The 17,866-nt window shown below is 34.5% G+C and overlaps 1 protein-coding gene across 4 annotated transcripts in view; it reads right to left on the reverse strand.

Moving 5' to 3' along the window:
• The window catches only part of NUP98 (nucleoporin 98 and 96 precursor), a 90,673-nt gene that overhangs the window by 42,337 nt on the left and 30,470 nt on the right, over positions 1-17,866 (reverse strand). For all 4 annotated transcript variants that reach the window (XM_063092453.1, XM_063092455.1, XM_063092452.1 and 1 more), the window contains exons 12-15: positions 12,919-13,059; positions 6,809-6,942; positions 3,718-3,905; positions 575-691 (exon numbers count right to left, since the gene is read on the reverse strand). In XM_063092453.1, the coding sequence (XP_062948523.1) occupies positions 575-691; positions 3,718-3,905; positions 6,809-6,942; positions 12,919-13,059 (580 nt within the window). The remainder of the gene's footprint in view (positions 1-574; positions 692-3,717; positions 3,906-6,808; positions 6,943-12,918; positions 13,060-17,866) is intronic.

Consider the following 17,866-nt stretch of genomic DNA (forward strand, 5'->3'; position numbering starts at 1 on the left):
AGAATTAGTGTATGTACATTTACTTCCTCCTTTATACATTCTATAGTGATTTTTTTGGTTGGTTACAATGAGTAGGTATCATTTTAATAATCATCAAAAAATATCCCTTATTGGGCCAGCCCGTGGCTCACTCAGGAGAGTGTGGTGCTGGTACCACCAAGGCCACAGGTTCGGATCCCATATAGAGATGGCCAGTTAGCTCATTGGGTGAGCATGGTGCTGACAACACCAAGTCAAGGGTTAAGATCCCCTTACCAGTCATCTTTAAGAAAAAAAAAAAAAAATCCCTTATTTTAAGGGGATTAGGGGTGTCAAATGCATGCTAACCCTGTCCAAAACATACATGGATAACAAAATAGTTCTGCAGAACTGAATCAAAATTCCAATAATTTTGGGATTTAAAGTACTCAAGAAGCAAAAATATGATTTAATTTCTAGGTGCTCATAAATTATAATACTTCTTTTCAACATTCAACAAATCTCATACATTTTCATAAAATTCTAATGTCAGAATCTCTTCAAAATGAGAATAGGGCTCTCTACCAGGAACAACTCAAAACAAAACTCAGCTTACCTCTCTCCGTTTTCTGGATATTCAGATGGTGAAGCAAGATCTTCTGAATCACGATTAACAGGAGAAAAGAGATTGCTATTGTTGAGGTTCTTCAAAACCAATTTCTTAATGCTCTTCCTATAAACAGAGACCAAAAGAAAAAGAAAAAAAAGAACTCAGGCATACAGTTATGTCACTGACATTATCTTAAAAACTGGAGTCAAGGGGTGGTGACCAGTTAACTCACTTAGAGCATGGTGCTGAAAACACCAAGGTTAAGGGTTTGGATCCCTGTACTGGTCAGTTGCCACAATTAAATAAATTAAATAAAAAAAAAACAACAACAACAAAAAAAAAAAGGAATCCAAAAAGGCACTTTTCTTCAACTCATATATCTAAAAATGAATAAGTTTACTTATAAAAACTCTTCCTAGAACATATAACCAAAACATAAAACATAAGGTCTCAAATAAATTGCACTCTGATGTTCGGAAGGCTAAGCACATTTGAACCAAAGTGGGGAATACCCTTAAAAATCCTCCTCTTCCTCTGAACCCCTTGACTTCTTTATCTGGATACTTAGTTCACTCATCACACCATGTTTGTATTTCAATTATTTCTACAAGTCTTCTCCCTCTTTAAATGTTCTCTTTGAATCAGCATGCTGTCTTGAAGAAAACAGGTGAATAGATATGTAGAAGGCAGCTATGCTCACCACTTATACCACTGATGCCACTCAAGGTGAATAGATATTTGCTGACTAAATGAGATTTTTTTTAAAAAGACCACAAGAAAGTAATGGAGTAACAAGCCCCTGATATCTAATGGTACAAGTGATCGCAAATACCTAAAAAGTTCAGATTTGTGTATAGCAGGTTTACTTAAGGCAAGAACTTCCTATGGTATACAAGCTTCAAGTAGAAGAACCATGTAGAAGAGATATTACTCAACCTACATTTAAAAACTCACTGGATGAACTGTGTGCTCTATTTCCTGTTAGACATATCAGAGGGGTCCATGTATGTTAAACAACTATAGGTAGAGAAAGCCACTTTTATGGTTTGAATGTTTGCCCCCTCCAAAGCTCATGTTAAAACTTAATTCCCATTATAACGACAGTAAGAAGAAAATCTATGATATTTCAAAGGTGGGACCCTTAACGGATGACTGGATCATGAGGTACATGCCTTCATGAATGGATAAATTCATGGATTAATGGGTTATCATGGGAGCAAACTGGTAACATTATAAGGAGAGAAAGAAGCATGTTACATGCTCTTGCCCTCTTGCCATATGATGCCCTGTGCTGCCTCAGGAATCTGCAGAGTGTCCCCACCAGGAAGAAGACCCTCACCGGATGTGCCCTCTTGACCTCATACTTCCCAGCCTCCAAAACCGTAAGAAATAAATTTCTTTTCTTTATAAATTATCTCATTTCAGGTATTCTGATTAAGAAAACTGACTACAGCAGCCACTCTCATATATTTGTATGTTTTTAGTCACAATGACTGAGTTATATGCCAACAAGCATCAGTATTGTTTGATCCAAAGCTATATACACTAGTTATCCTACTTATTGTAATGACATAATTACTACCTAAGCCAATGAAACAGGCACATGACTATGAAAAATTGTTATTTTGAAGAAAACTAAACTTAGACTTGCCCTCCCATTAATGGTACATGAGGTAATGTAGACTAATCAAGAGACTATTAAGGTACTTAAATAACAAGAAAAGTCACAAAGATCCCTACCTACACATACAGAGCTTAAGTTGTGGAGTAAATAAACAAAAAACAAATATAAAAAATATGCAAATTATATATTAGAAGGTGAAAAGTGCTAGGATAAAAAGGAAAAGAAGGATGATAAGAAGGTGGAGAACACTAGGAAAAAAAAAAAGAATAGGTGCAATTTTAAACAGCGTGGTGAGAGTAGTCTTCACTGAGGTGATATGTGAGACATGTTTCAGGCAAAAGCAACAATTGGGGCAATGATCAAAAGGCAGTAGCGTGCCTACTCTGTCCTAACACCAGCAAAGAGGCTGTGAGATTACAGTGAAGTAGGCAATGAACATACTAGTAGATATGATGAGAGAGGTAATGAAAGGTCAGATGTTCTACGGCTTACATGCCACTGTAAGGACTTTGGCTTTTACTCTGAGTAAAATACGAACCATCTTAGTGTTTTGGACAAGAGTGACATGATTTGACTTATGCTTCAAAAGGATCACTGTGGTAGCTATGCAATCCAATGCAAAAGTGTAAAAACAGAAAGACCAGTTAGGAAGATATTGCAGTAATTCAGGCAAGAGATGATAGTGGCAAGTAGCAGTAAACATGCTGAGAACTTGTCAGATTCTGGGTAATTTTTGAAGATATCAAGAGACTATTAAGTAGTCCTGTGACATAGTAAGTGATCAGTAAATGTTGAACATATGAATGGATCTTATGAGGCATAAAAGGAGTTAAACAATAATAGGGAATTCCCCAGCTTTACTCTTGTAACCACTTATGGGAGGGGCGGGCTTAAGTAGTATTTATCTTGCCCAAGGAATAAGAGAGTAGGGGGACTATAAAGACATCTATTGTAAAGACATCTAGTTTCTGCTGTCATTCTATTATTCCATTATTGAGTTAACATTTAGAATTTAATATTAACTATATATAACTATCTAAAGGAAATGGCATATGCCATTATTCACTTCCTGAACTAAGTGCTGAACCACCACCACTTTATGGCTCTGCAAATTGTTACCATATTACCTCACAGATGATAAAAGATGCATGTTTTATCACAACAGCCAGCACGAGAACAACACTCTATTCTGAAAGAGACTATTAAGTACCCCTATGGAGGATAACTAGAAAAGCTGGAGCTGATTGTAGGTATGTTTTCTTTTCTTTTTTTTATTTTGGTGGCTGGCTGGTATAGGGATCTGAACCCTTGACCTTGGTGTTACAACACCACACTAACCAACTGAGCTAACCGGCCAGCCCTTTCTTATAAGTACTGAGAGCCAACAAGGAAGTAAAAAAAAGACTGAAGCAGCATCCTGGGAAGGACAGTGACATAGGGGTATCCTGTATGTCCTCACTCATAAGTGGGAGCTAAAAAACAAATTAATTAATTAAAAAAGAAAGAAAGAAAAAAGTAAACTCGCTTGGGCATGAATGCTCCATTGGCTAGGGATGGTTCATCATCATCTAGCCCATCAAAGAGATGTGACTTGGCTGTGCCGGTTGTTTGTAAAGCCTTTGGCCGGACTCTGGTGGCAGGACGGGGAGTCAGTTTATAATGAGTAGGTGTAGTAAGAGCCTTCTGGGCTGCTGGATTTGTTGGTTTCAATCTCTGAAAAACAAAAGAAAAGCAAAGAAAGTTCTAGTTTAATTCAAATATACAGCACTAGCCTTAAAAATAAAGAGTACCAGAAGACAACTCTCATCTTTGCCATTCAGCAGCTAAATACCTCTTGATGTCCTGGCTCCCATAAAACAAGGATGTTAACACCCAACTTTGTATGTATGCGTGAATGCTAATGAAACTGTCTTTATTCTTTATAACTGCTTTTTACTCCTTTCCAGATCCCATTTCAACTGATTTGTCTGACATGTTTTAAAATACAATCAAGATACTGGATTTGAAAAGTGCTTTGTAAATTTAAACACACTAATACAACATATTATTCACAAAGACAGTTTTTTCATTTTTGTTTTTTGGGTGGCTGTCTGGTACAAGGATCAAACCCTGGATGCTGGTATTACCAGTATCACGCTCTAACCAGCAGAGCTAACCAGCCAGCTCATTAATACAACATATTGATATACCAGGTCCAATCGCTCCATCCTATTAAAGAATTTAGCCTGTAATAGTTTTTGCTTTGTAAAACAAGAATGACAATGTTTATGTTCATTTTAAGAAAACATGATACACCAAAAAATTCTAAGCCACAGAAATTATTTTTTCAATTAAACCAAACATCTTATGCTTCAAGAAAAACTGAGGGGCTGGAGTTAACTCAGTTGATTAGAGTGTGGTGCTGATAACAAGAAGGTTCAAGGGATCTATCCCTATACTAGCCAGCTGACAAAAAAAGAAAAGAAAAGAACAGATTCAGCTATGAATATTCATTCAACTTCTATGTAATCAAAATCACTTTGAAAAAAAAAGACAGATATTAGCTTACATTTATCCATCTTTTAGTAAACATTAATAACTACCATGAGTCAAACACTAAGTACTGGGAATAAAAATTATAAAGTTACTTTCCCTGATTTGGAGAATTATAAATTACTGGAAGAGACAGAACTAAATTAAGATTTCAGCTTGACTGAGATAGCACCTCTACTGTTTCTACATAGTACTACTATACGTTTCAGGATGTTCTACATTTGTTTTCCTGAACAGTATAAATGAAATTATATAACCACTCTAAATAATAATTTCTAGCATATAAAGCCTATCACAATTTAGTCTCTTCTTCCCAGCACTGACTGTTCACACTTCAGTAACTATGAACATTCCCATATCTTTTTTGTGATCTCTCACAATTCTATGCCTTTGTTTCAAATGTCTTGACCTAGACTTACCACCGATTTCTACATATCTTTCAAAAAAGTTAAATTTTACCTCTTCTGAAAAGCCTTATCAAATTCACCCAACTTTCTATGCTTTTTCCTCTATTATATTTTTAATTTTTAAGATAAAACTCAAATAACATAAAATTCACCATTTAAATGCATAAAATTCAGTGGTTTGAATATATTTAAAAGGTTATGCAAACATCACCACTATCTAATTCCAGAACATTTCCATCATTTCAAAAGGAAACACTGTACACCTCCCAATTCCTCCCTTCATCTCTTGGCAACCATGAATATGCTTTGTTTCTCCATGGATCTATTATAGACATATTATATAAATGGAATCATGCAGTCTTTTATGTCTGGCATCTTTCACTTAGTATGTTTTCAAGGCTTATCTATGTTGTAGCATGTATCAGTACTTCATTCCTTTTTATGGCTGAATAACATTCCACTGTGTGTGTATGTAAATATATATAGAAAGGCAGTACTTTAAACAGTTCATGGAAAGATTCATATTCTCTTTTAATTCTATTTCCCATCAAAATTTTAAAGTACCCTTCCATATACAATATTTTGTTTATCCATTCATTAGTTGACGGGCTCTTCTCTATATTACTGCATTTACTATATTGAGCTAGAGTAAATTTAAATGCTTACAGGTTTGATTTTCCTCACTGGACAGCAAACTCTCAGAGAACAAGTTCTTGTTTATTTTCATTTTGTATCCTCAGCACTCAACAGTGCCTAGCACATATTTAGGCACCTAAAATTAGGCTGCATGAATAACATACAGTTTTTATCTAATCATAACTTGTATTTACACAGCACTTTAAAAAGTACTTTTAATATTCATATTTTGCTTCTCATCATATCCATCTTAGAGGGTTAATTTAAGAACAGCTGAGGGATAAATGTGATAATATAAATGACAATAATAACAATTTCTGTATATTGAGTAACTTACTAGGATCAAGGTATACATTATCTAGTTTAATCCTCAACATTAAATGGGATTACTATTCTCATTTTACATATGAAAAACTAGATTTCAGAGGGGCAAAACGTCTTTCCCAAAGTCTTCAAGATTGTAAGTGATAAAACAAGGATCAAACATACCCAAGACTATACTTTTAACACCATGTCACAGTGAGCAAAAGAGCATCTCTTTGCCACTAGAGGTATGAGAGATTAAGACAAAGATATGTAAAAATCAAGAGCAAAGATTTTGATTTTGCCACTCAAGACCATTAAGATTTTAGGGGCTGGCCTGTGGCTCACTTGGGAGAGTGTGGTGCTGACAACACCAAGTCAAGGGTTAAGATCCCCTTACTGGTCATCTTTAAAAAAAAAAAAAATTTTAGGAAAGTCAGCCTCTCTGAGCCTTATTTGCTTAACTATGAGAATAGTATCTGTCTTACTTCAGGGCTATAGAAAACCCTCAGCCCTGACCTCCAGTTCAGTGCTCACTTCACTGTCATGCTGCCTTCCAATTACAGCAAAAATAGTCTACTCCCCCCATTAACGAAAAGCATAAATGACATCTCTTTAAAAAATTAATTACACCTAGTTTTGCTTAATCCCTTAATTTACATAGCTAGGAATTACATTCTAGACATATAGTTTCTCTTTGTCTGAGGAGATACTTTATAGAAGCATGCTTAAATTTACCTCTTCTTTCTTCTTAGGGTCTGACATGGGATTCCGGAAGAGAGGAGAATCTCCAAAAGGTGAGTATGTTAGACTATTGATATGCTGTTGGAGAACAGCCTGCTGGGCAGCAGAAGCATTTGGATCTGTCAAAGCTTTTATAAAAAAGAAAAGAAAAGAAAAATATATCAGTCCAAGGATACAATGAATTATAGCAGAGAACTCAGCACTCTTTTTGGAGATGTGGTCTTCAAAATGTTCAAACACAAAAAAATGGCGTTTTGGGGATGGGGTGGGGGAAGCAAACTGAAAAAAATCATGAATCAAATAAACTAATGGGTCAATGATACAAAGAGGCATTTCATAAGAGACTATACACATAAAAAGTCACTTAGGTGTTCACTGTCACTAATAATCCAAGAAACAAATTAAAACAAACTTTACCTACCTCACTATAACTGGCACAACTGTATAAAAAAGTTATTATCTCTGACCCATAGAAACATTATAGGTTGGTTTAATCTGTCTAAAGGAAACAATGACAGTACGAACAACAAGTACTGTTTTTATATTTTTTAACCTAATAATGTCAATCATGGAAATTTTACCTAAGGACTTAATTAAACTAGACACAAAATAAATATTCCTAAGTGTTCACTTTACATTGTAATAGTCAAGAAAAACCTATGTGGCCAACTTTGTTGTAAAAATCATAATACATCAACATGGTAGATTGTTTAGTTATTAAAAATTATGACAATTTGTTTCACCATGGAAATATGAAAGTATCTTTGATTTAAAATGAAAATAAATGAAAATTCCAGAATAAAAAATACATACACTAAGGATACAGAGAAGGAAGGCAGCATACAACAATGAAAATGGTTGTTAAGGCATCCTCATACGTTTATTATTTACATTTAGTATTCATATCATAATTATAGTAAATATAACTTGAAAGAAAAAAGATTACCCAGTTAGTCTAATTTTCTCTTAAAGAGTAAGAACATTTGCTATCAGTCACAGAGAATTTAGAGAAAAGACATAAGAAATAATGAAGATTACATTCATGATATACAATTGAACAAAGTAGGAAAAAAACCCAACATCTGCAGCATACAGTCAGTCATGTATCGCATAACAACATTTCAGGACTGGCCAGTTAGCTCAGTTGGTTAGAGTAAGGTCTCGTGACACCAAGGTAAAGGGTTTACATCCCCATACTGGCCAGCAGCCAAAAAAAAAAAAAAAAAGCATTTTGGTTAACAATGGACCAAGTTTATGATAGTGGTCCCGTAAGATTATAAAAAAGTTGTAAAATTCATATTGCTTAGTGACATCAGAGCACAATTACTTCATTTTGAAAAAAATTGAGTGCAGCCTAAGTGTACAGTGTTTATCAAATCTACATAATGTCCTAAACGTTCACTCACCACTCACTCACTGAGTTACCCAGAGCAAATTCCAGTCCTGCAAGTTCCATTCATGGTAAGTGTCCTATACAGGTATACCATATTTTATCTTCTATACTGTATTTTTACTGTACTTTTTCTATGTTTAGATACACAAATACTATTGTTACAACTGCCTACAGTATTCAGTACACTAACATGCTATACAGGTTTATAGCCTAGGTATGTAGTAGGCTATAATATCTAGGTTTGTATAAATATACTCTATGATGTTCACGCGAATGACGAAAATGTGTGATGACGCATTTCTCAATATAACCCTGTTAAGTGACACATGACTGTACTTTGATTGATAAAGAAATGTCTTTGCTAGATAAATCAGATCTTTTCAAAATACTGATCAAAAACCAAATCACATGTAAGTCATTATAGAGATAAAAACATTACTTTTTTCCCTGCATAAACATTTAGAAATAAGGCTAAAGCCAAAATATACTAAGATAATCCACATTAAAGGAGTACCATAAACAAAACATTTTGAAAATTCTCACAATGTGGGGTAAAAACAAAAGCAGCAGCAATAACACCACCACCAAAATAACCCAGAATAGGTAGCTATAGCTAAATTAATGAAAAGGGGATGGATCCACCTTGGTCAAACAAAGCTTTCTTAAAATTGGATGTCTTCATTAAAATACTAAAACACTGCATGTTGATATTTAAGGACATAGTGCAAATAGGCTCAGGATTTTGAAACACAGAGACGTCAATTTAAAGAGCATATAGTAAATCATTTGAATTCAGAAATTTCCTAAACCCAATTTAAGACTATATAGGCAAACAAAAAATATAGAAAAGTATCTTTTGATACACAATAGTACATATTAACAGCATAGTGTTATTGTGGGTACTATGCAAGAAGACAAGAAAAATTTTAGAGAACTCTAATCTTCATTGGTCATTTTATTATTCAGCAGCCAATTTATCCACTAAAAACCCTCTATCTGACCTGCATCAGTTGATCCCATCATTTATCACCCTACCTGGGCTTGCTCAAAAGAATAACAAACTCCTTTAACAAATCCAAACATAATTAGGAAAGTATGTGAACATGTTTTTATTTTTGCATGTATAAATATGAAATCTTCTCTATGTTAACTGTATTATTTAAAGATATAGATATGGGCTGGCTAATTAGCTCAGTTGGTTAGAGCATGGTGTTATAACAGCAAGGTCACGGGTTTAGATCCCCATACTGGCCAGCTGTCAAAAAATAGTAATAATAATAATAAAAAAAGAAAAAGATAAGAGAGCTGATGTGTTAGCTAAAATAAGAAAATGAACAAGCACTAGTTAAGCTACTACTACTAGTATTATATTCAATTCTGGTCATAATAATTTGAATACGGACCAAAGAACTAAATCATGACCAAATGATTAAAGGAACAGGAAACAATAAAAACCAAATCTCCTGATGAAACAGAAGAAACTGATGATATTTTATCTAGAAGAAAGACAACGGGTTACACAAAGAAATTATTGCAGACTGGTTCTTTAGGAGATAAAAGTTAGAACCACCGGGAGGAAATTCTATGGAGGCAGGTTTTAGTTTCTAAACAACCTGAACAGAAAGATGGACTGAACTGTCCTATAAGAAAGCCACCATAACTGAGGTTTTTAAGACAAATAAGGGCCTCCCACAACAAGGGAAAACTCATATAAGCTCTAAAGCACGTTTCATCTGAGATTCTATGATGCAAAGATGTATGTTCTAAAAGTCAATAATTACTTTTAAATGGGCAATAACCCTAATGTACATAACTGTAATATTAAATTCTTGTGTGAGAAATCTTTAATTAGCTTTGGAAAAATAAGTTATTAAAAACAAATCAAAAAGCTATCCAAATAAAAATGGCAGGTTATGATATTTATGCTACCACATTCCACTGAAAACCACTAAAAATAAGAAAAAGAAATAAAAGTAGAATATCATCTCTAATGATAAAGCTGATTCTAAAGTTCATATAGAAAAAAAAAAGTTCTTATAGAGATCAATTAGAATTCTAATTCACGTCCTCTCCCTCCAAAGACCTCATTAAAATCTATGGTTAAAATAAATTAAAATGTATCTCTATAAACTTGAATGACAAAAAATGGGAACGTAGCAAATGAACAGATGAGAAGATAAAACAAATTTCTAGGGGAAAAAAGTGGACAGAGGAGTGATAAAGCAGGATAGAGAAAACTATAGCTTAGAATACACTCAAAAGGAATTAATGTCGAATAGAATGTATCTGCCCTGAAGAATCCCAGATAGAACACCAGGTTTGATAAGTGGGACTTAAAACAGGAGGAGGAAAGAATTAACACAAACTCTATATACACAATATACAATGCTATCCTCTTTATCCCTGATGCTCAATGGATAGGCTAAAATATCAGGGAGAGTGCCTCTGATGAAATCAGGTAAACACAAGGAAAGAACAAGGGCAACTAGTATGAGTATTGGCATTATCCCCAGAGTCAAGAATTTGGCATTCTAACATTTGGGAGACCCTTAGATAATATAGCTGATTTCTAGACTACTTACCCTAAAGTGAAACCTACTGGTAAATAAGCCCTACCCACATACACAAAGTTGCCAATGAGTTTTTCATTATTTTATTGTTAAATATGAATGGAAAGTACCATCAAGAATTAAAGATTAGGATCAAAACAAAAATAATCCTGAAGATTCAAGGAACAGAAGAGCCCTTTAAAAAATTTAATTTAACAAATTCAGAGCTTCAAAAACAAACTGTAAAAACTGTTATCTAACACACTTGGGGAAAAAAAAAAAACATTCAGAGGAGAAAGAATTCTTATAAATTAAAATTAAAAATCCAGGCTGGCCAGTTAGCTTAGTTAGAGCATGGTGCAGATAACGTCAAGGTCCAGGGTTTGATCCCTGTACCAGCCAGCTGCCAAAAAATAATATAAATTAAAAATCCAAAAAGATTTAGAAGACAATCAGAATTCACCTAGAAAGTAGAAACACTGATGAAAAGATATAAACATTAAGATAGAAAAAAAGTTCTAAGTAAAACACTGAAATTTCAGGACAAAAGGACAATCCTAAATGTTTGCGAGGGCTGGGAGAACAGAAAGGCCTTAGACCATCAGTACTGATTAATGCAAGAAAGTATACAGTCAAAGTTCTGAGGGTAAATTATTTTCATACCAGAATTCCTTAACATGAAATTGTGAGGAATGAAAGAAATTTTCAGACCTCTAAGCATTCAAGGTTTACCTCTCATATACACTTGAAGACACATTCTAGAAAATTCAGAAAATAAATAAAGAGGAAAACCCTATACCCAGGACACAGCAGTTTTCACTGAGTAGAATTGAAGGGAATATCCTGGGGCAGTGCTGAAGGCCTTGAGAATAATCAGTTTTTATATTGCTGTAGGAGGACAGAGGGACCAGAGAATGAGGTGTCTGTGGTAAACAAAGTTTTGATACCATCCTTAATTTGGAATAGTTAAGGAAGGTAATAAGCGCTGGTAATGCAAGAGGAAAATAAAGCTATTTGGCTGGGTGGCGATGTTTTCATAAGTTATAATAAAATGCTGTTTTCATTTGCAACTTTTAAATTATTCTTTAACTGAAGAATGGAAGACAATAATAGTTTTTTTTTTTTTTTTTTTGTGACCGGTAAGGGCATCGCAACCCTTGGTGTGGTGTCGCCCGCACCGCGCTCAGCCAGTGAGCTCACCGGCCATTCCTATATAGGATCCGAACCCGCGGCGGGAGCGCCGCTGCGCTCCCAAGCGCTGCACTCTCCTGAGTGCGCCACGGGGCCGGCCCGACAATAATAGTTCTAAAACAGAACATGCTATCAACTTTAACAATATAAAAATATAAATGTGAGAAAAGAAATGAGGGAAAGAAAAGGGTAGAGAAGGGCACTGATATCCTCATTTGACAAAGGAGACTCAAGAAACACTTATCTAGTTGATAGAATAAGAAAAAGTATGTAAGTACACAGCTTAAATTTGCAAGTTTCTCAAAATGTGGCACATGTATCATGACAGCACAGGAAATTAATTTAGTGGTATGGAAATGAATTCTTTCTGTCTCACAGTTATTCTATTTATGCCAAGCGATACCAGTTTTTCATTTCTGGTAGAACATAGTTTTCTTTAAAAAGATATTTAAATTAAAAAATAAGTTAATTTTCTTAAGTTAGAAATAATAATAAAGGTGATAAGCAGATACTGCAAAAACTGAGTATTGAATGAAGTATAAAAAACACTTTAATAGATAAAATTAAACTTAGGGAATTTAGTAAATTTAGTAAATGTTATACTGGAAGAAGTGAATATAGAAAATAGAGGTGGTAAGTGAGTTAAATTTTCATCTACTGTTAACAAGCTAAATTTACTTAGATTTTATAAAGCAAAACATAGCAATATAAGCACATCATTTAGCAATATGAACTTAATTTATACCGAATGAATTAAAAACAGTAATAAAAGGGGTTTATCTGAGGGAGTGCACTTAGGAGCAGGGAAACAGGGAAGGGTAGGATCTAAGCCTTCTGTACTACATGATTAATGACGTGCATGTATGTACTGCTTTGGTAGGGACGGGACAAGGGTGGGGTGGAAAAATCAGGTCAGCAAGTATCAGCAAGAAATAAACTGAGTAAAGCCTTCTAAAGTGTCTGACACTTACCTACTGGGGCCTGGGGGGCTCCAAAGCCCAAAGTGGCTGTCGTAGTATTAAATCCAGGGGCCCCAAAGGCTCCTGTACCAAGAGGCCCTCCGATCTTAGGTTGGTTGTTCCCAAACAAAGATGCCTGTCCAGCACCAAGAGCTATGGAGACAAGAGGAAAGAAAAAGTGCCACAGGAGATCCTTTGAATGTTGTGCCAGAGGTCAGTTACTTAAAAATATAACACATTTGGAAACTTCATAATGACCACTCATTTCAACAAAAGAGCTAATATGGTAAATGCTAACTACATGGCAGGCACTGGGCTCAGTACATTACACACATCATAGGCAATATACTTAATCTCTCTGTGCTTCAGTTTCCTCAACTATAACATGAGATAATACATAGCTTATTTATCCAAAGATTAAAATGAATGTATGTAAAGCATTTAGAAGAGGCCTGGTACATATCCAACACTCATTAAATATTAGCTAATATGCCTGAAGTAGGAACTATTATTCCCATTTTATAGATAAGAAAACTGAGGGTTTAGTGATTAGCTCAATGTCACAAATGTTGTGATGGTGGAAATAAAGTTCAAAACTAGCTGCATCTGCTAACAAAAACCAGGATTTTTAACTGCTATTCTATAGTAAAACAGATTTTCAAAGCACGAAAAAAATAATTCTATTTAAATTTCAATATTTGCAAATCAAAATACTCAACTGATCAAATCACAATGTCATCTTCTTGACTAATATATAGGCTAAAGTATAGAAAACCAAATCTAATATATCTTCTTTGAATAGCAAAAAGTAATACTTTGAATTATATCATTTGATGAAAACTGCTTTAGCTAGACAAATGTGTTTTACAAAAAGCTCAATGTCTTGTGATGAGGTCACTAAACAGATTGAAATTTCAGCATGAACCAGACTGGGAGGAATAAGTCATTTTCATCAGGGGGAAACCCACAGCAGAAACCTGTAATGTTTTAAAACCTAATGAATCTTGTTCGTGGACATTACTGTCAGCAGTGATTTTAAAAGTGCAAAATGAGAATATAGTGAAAAAAAGTTACTGACATTAAAAAATAAAAACAAAACCACTTCCTTCTCCCACCTCACCCCAAAAAAGTTATTGTCAATTTAGAGGATGTAACCTTTTAACATATCTCAACTGCATTTTGACAGAAATATAGTTTACCAGGAAAATCACTTCAAAGGTATATATGAGGGCTGGCTGGTTAGCTCACTTGGTTAGAGTATGGTGCTGATAACACCAAGGTCACGGGCTCAGATCCCCTTACCAGCCAGCCACCAAAAAGCAAGCAAACAAATATTTTATGGGAATTGCTTTGAGATCATAACCAATAAAAGGAGAAGAAGTTTATACCTAGAGAATCCATACAAATAAATCAGTAATTGTAACTACTAAATGGACAAATTATTCTCTAAACTGTCCAACCTCATTAAAAATCAGAAGACAAAAATGTAGCCATGAGATCATTTCACCTTAAAAAACTCAGTTTTAAGACAGGAAATAAGACTTCTTTTTAAAATCCCAAACCATTAGTACTTAGTGCAAACTCCAAGAATACTAAAATTAAATTACTTCTTCAAAGGAACCGTTTACAGAACAAATTTTAGGATTTTTTTTTCTGGTAGCCTAACACCTCCTCACCTTAAAACAAAAGCTTAGATTAAGCACGAATATATAAAATTGATAAAAATTTATGCTCTGGATGGGTATGTATTTCCCTCACCTTTGCAGCAGCCCTGGATGAAGACCCATGAGACCATCTAAAAACCACTGTATTTCAATAACCCACAAAAGAATAAAAAAGGCATTGTGAGGTTCAGGTGATCTGGAAAGGGACTGTCATGAAATGAAATGACTACAGAGTACTGCAGTTTATCAATGGAAAAATACATATTTTATCCAGATCTGCCTTATTTTATGTACAAATGGCTTTTTATGCTTAATGAAAGGACTTACCAATCGTCCACAATTTGAGAGACATTCCGAGTGTGATGCTATTTGTGATATGATACTGGTATGGTAATTTGTCAAGATAGAAAGATGTGTTATATTTATAATTAGTTGCAGGAGTCTAAGGAAGCTATACGGGGGAAAACTTATAACAGTGGCCTTAGAAACTCAGATGCTGAGGGCCGGCCCCGTGGCTCACTAGGGAGAGTGCAGCGCTCGTAGCGCCGAGGCAGCGGGTTCGGATCCTATATAGGGATGGCCGGTGCGCTCACTGGCTGAGCGTGGTGCGATCCCTTTACTGGTAAAAAACAAAAAAAAAACCTCAGATGCTGAAGGAAAAAGTAAAAAATAATTATACTTCTTTGAGATCTTCTAACAAGTGTTAGAACTTAATTTTTATCTACGGTATCTATTAGCTCTTGATAGAAGATTTTTCTGTGTATCTTTTAGTATAACAATCAACCTTTGTACCCTTAAACTTAATACTTCATGGAAAACCATGGAAAAGAACTAAAACTTCTTAATATTATTACTAAGTTAACTACCAGGAAAATGGCACACAACTGATAATGCTAATGATAGTTAATAACATCAAGTATAAAACAAGAAATTGATATGCCCATGATTTAATGAGTCTGTTCCTTAGTCTGAACATCTGGGGGGAAAAACACATGCCAAGGGACAATATAAAACCTTTTATACTAAGATTGGTTACGTAAATCTAAGCATACAAAAAAACTTTATGTATTTGTACATTTAATATGTGTGTAGTCTACTACTCATAAGGTACTCAAAAGCCCATGTTACAGGAAGATTTATTTCTGCTGATGAACGAGTTTGAATCTCCATCACGCAAAACAAGAAGCTGCAGAGAGGAATACCCACTTAGCTAATCCCCCCCAAAATATGGCCCAAAACTTCAGTGTTAGTTCACTTGTGATACCATGAAATGCAGGCTTCATGAATGTGGGTGTTTATATGCAAGTCTCAGGGCATGTTCCTCTGAAAGCCAAAAGTCTGCATTAGCAGATGTGATAATCAAGAAATTGCAACTATGTGTGCTTGGTGAGTCTCACAATTCTCATTTCCCTACATGATCTACTGCTGCCAAGGTTGCGGGTGTAAAATTCTTTATTGATTATATTTGTCTCTTAGTTTATAAGGACAAGGCATGAATGAAGAATATATAACAGCAACAAAAATGTGATTTGTTGTCTGAGAGAGAACTATTTAAAGAAAACTGAATATATTAAAAGAAATTAAAAGGTTGGGATATTACATTGCTGTGGAATAGGAAATGACAGCATCAGGAAAAAAAAGTTATAAAACATTTTATAATCTTAAAGTATATGAGAAGACATTGCTAATCATAACCTGGAACACCCAGAAGCCAAAGATAAAAGAATAACTGATCACATAAAAATAAAACTTGTACATGAAGAAAAACACCTTCGATTAACAAAATTAAATAATGAACAAAAAGGCTTGGTGGAAATATCTGTAACAAACATTAGAGTAGCATCTTACCCAGGCCTTAGGTTTATGCTTGCAAACTTGTGTAGAGTCAAAACTATCCTTGAAAAAGCCCTCCTTAATTTGCACATACCAAAGCTATTTTTTCCAAGTGTTGAAAGAGAACATTGCTTGGTGTCAGATAATGCATTCCACTTATGTTTAGGAATCACATTGTACAAAAACCAGAGCTTTTTAGTTTTTATTTCTTGCAAAATTTATGTGGTAGACTTTGGGTAAGTTACAAAGCTCAAATGGAAACTCTACCATACAAACAAAAAGAATTAATATCCACCATATGTAAAGCACACTTAAAAATAATTAAGAAACAATGACCAAATATTATGAATACAGAACTGAAAGATTCAAATGGCCAATAAACATATATAAAGATATCCACCTTCGGCAGTAATCAATTAAGTGCAAATCAGAATATACCAATTTCCATGATCACGTATGCAAAGATATAAAAACCTAACAATATAGAAAGGGTATGGGAAAATAGACATTTTTACACAATGTGAGCAACAATGCAAGCTGGTATTATTTTTGGAAGGCAAATAAATTAGCAAGATCAACAAAATGCAAAATATACATATCTTCTTACATAGCGATTTCAAGTATCAATCCTATAGTAACACTAACACATGCAAAATTATGTAACAAAGATCTTCACTGAGGGCTTTGCTAATAATATCAAATAATTCAAATATCCATCAATAGGAGAAAAGTTATATTAAATTATGATGTGTGTATGGTGCGTGTAAATTATGCATGTGTATATACATATATACACACAATGGAATACAAAAGTTATTTTTAAAATAAGATAGATCTATTTGTACTGACCAAAAAGAAAAAAATATGCTGGTAATATGTCAAATGAAAAAACAAGTCAAAGAATACTACATAAGGCAGTTGCTTTCAAACATTTCTGACTATAGCACGTGATATGAGATACACTGAGACCCAAAACACATAACACACACACCGAACTAAAACAAAAGTTTCATAAAAGGACACTAACCTTACTACATACAATGATTTTTAATTCTAGTTCATTTTCTTGAAATGCTGGTTGCAGTCTACTACGTTAATATTGCAACCAATTAACGCATCTCAGACTTTGGTTTAAAAATCACTCATGTAGGGTATGGTTACCATTTAAGAATACAGTTTGAGAGCTGGCCCGTGGCTCAGTTGGGAGAGTGTGGTGCTGATAACACCAAGGTCACGGGTTCGGATCCCTATATATAGGGATGGCCGGTTAGCTCACTTGGGAAAGTGTGGTGCTGACAACACCAAGTCAAGGGTTAAGATCCCATTACTGGTCATCTTTTCATTTAAAAAAAAAAAAAAAAAAAAAAAAAGAATACAGTTTGCTCTCTGTATCTGTGGGTTTTGCATTCGTGGATTCAACCAATTGCAGATTGAAAATATTTGCCAAGGCCGGCCTGTGGCTC

The sequence above is a fragment of the Cynocephalus volans genome, chromosome 4, assembly GCF_027409185.1.
Source record: "Cynocephalus volans isolate mCynVol1 chromosome 4, mCynVol1.pri, whole genome shotgun sequence".
Lineage (NCBI taxonomy): Eukaryota > Metazoa > Chordata > Mammalia > Dermoptera > Cynocephalidae > Cynocephalus > Cynocephalus volans.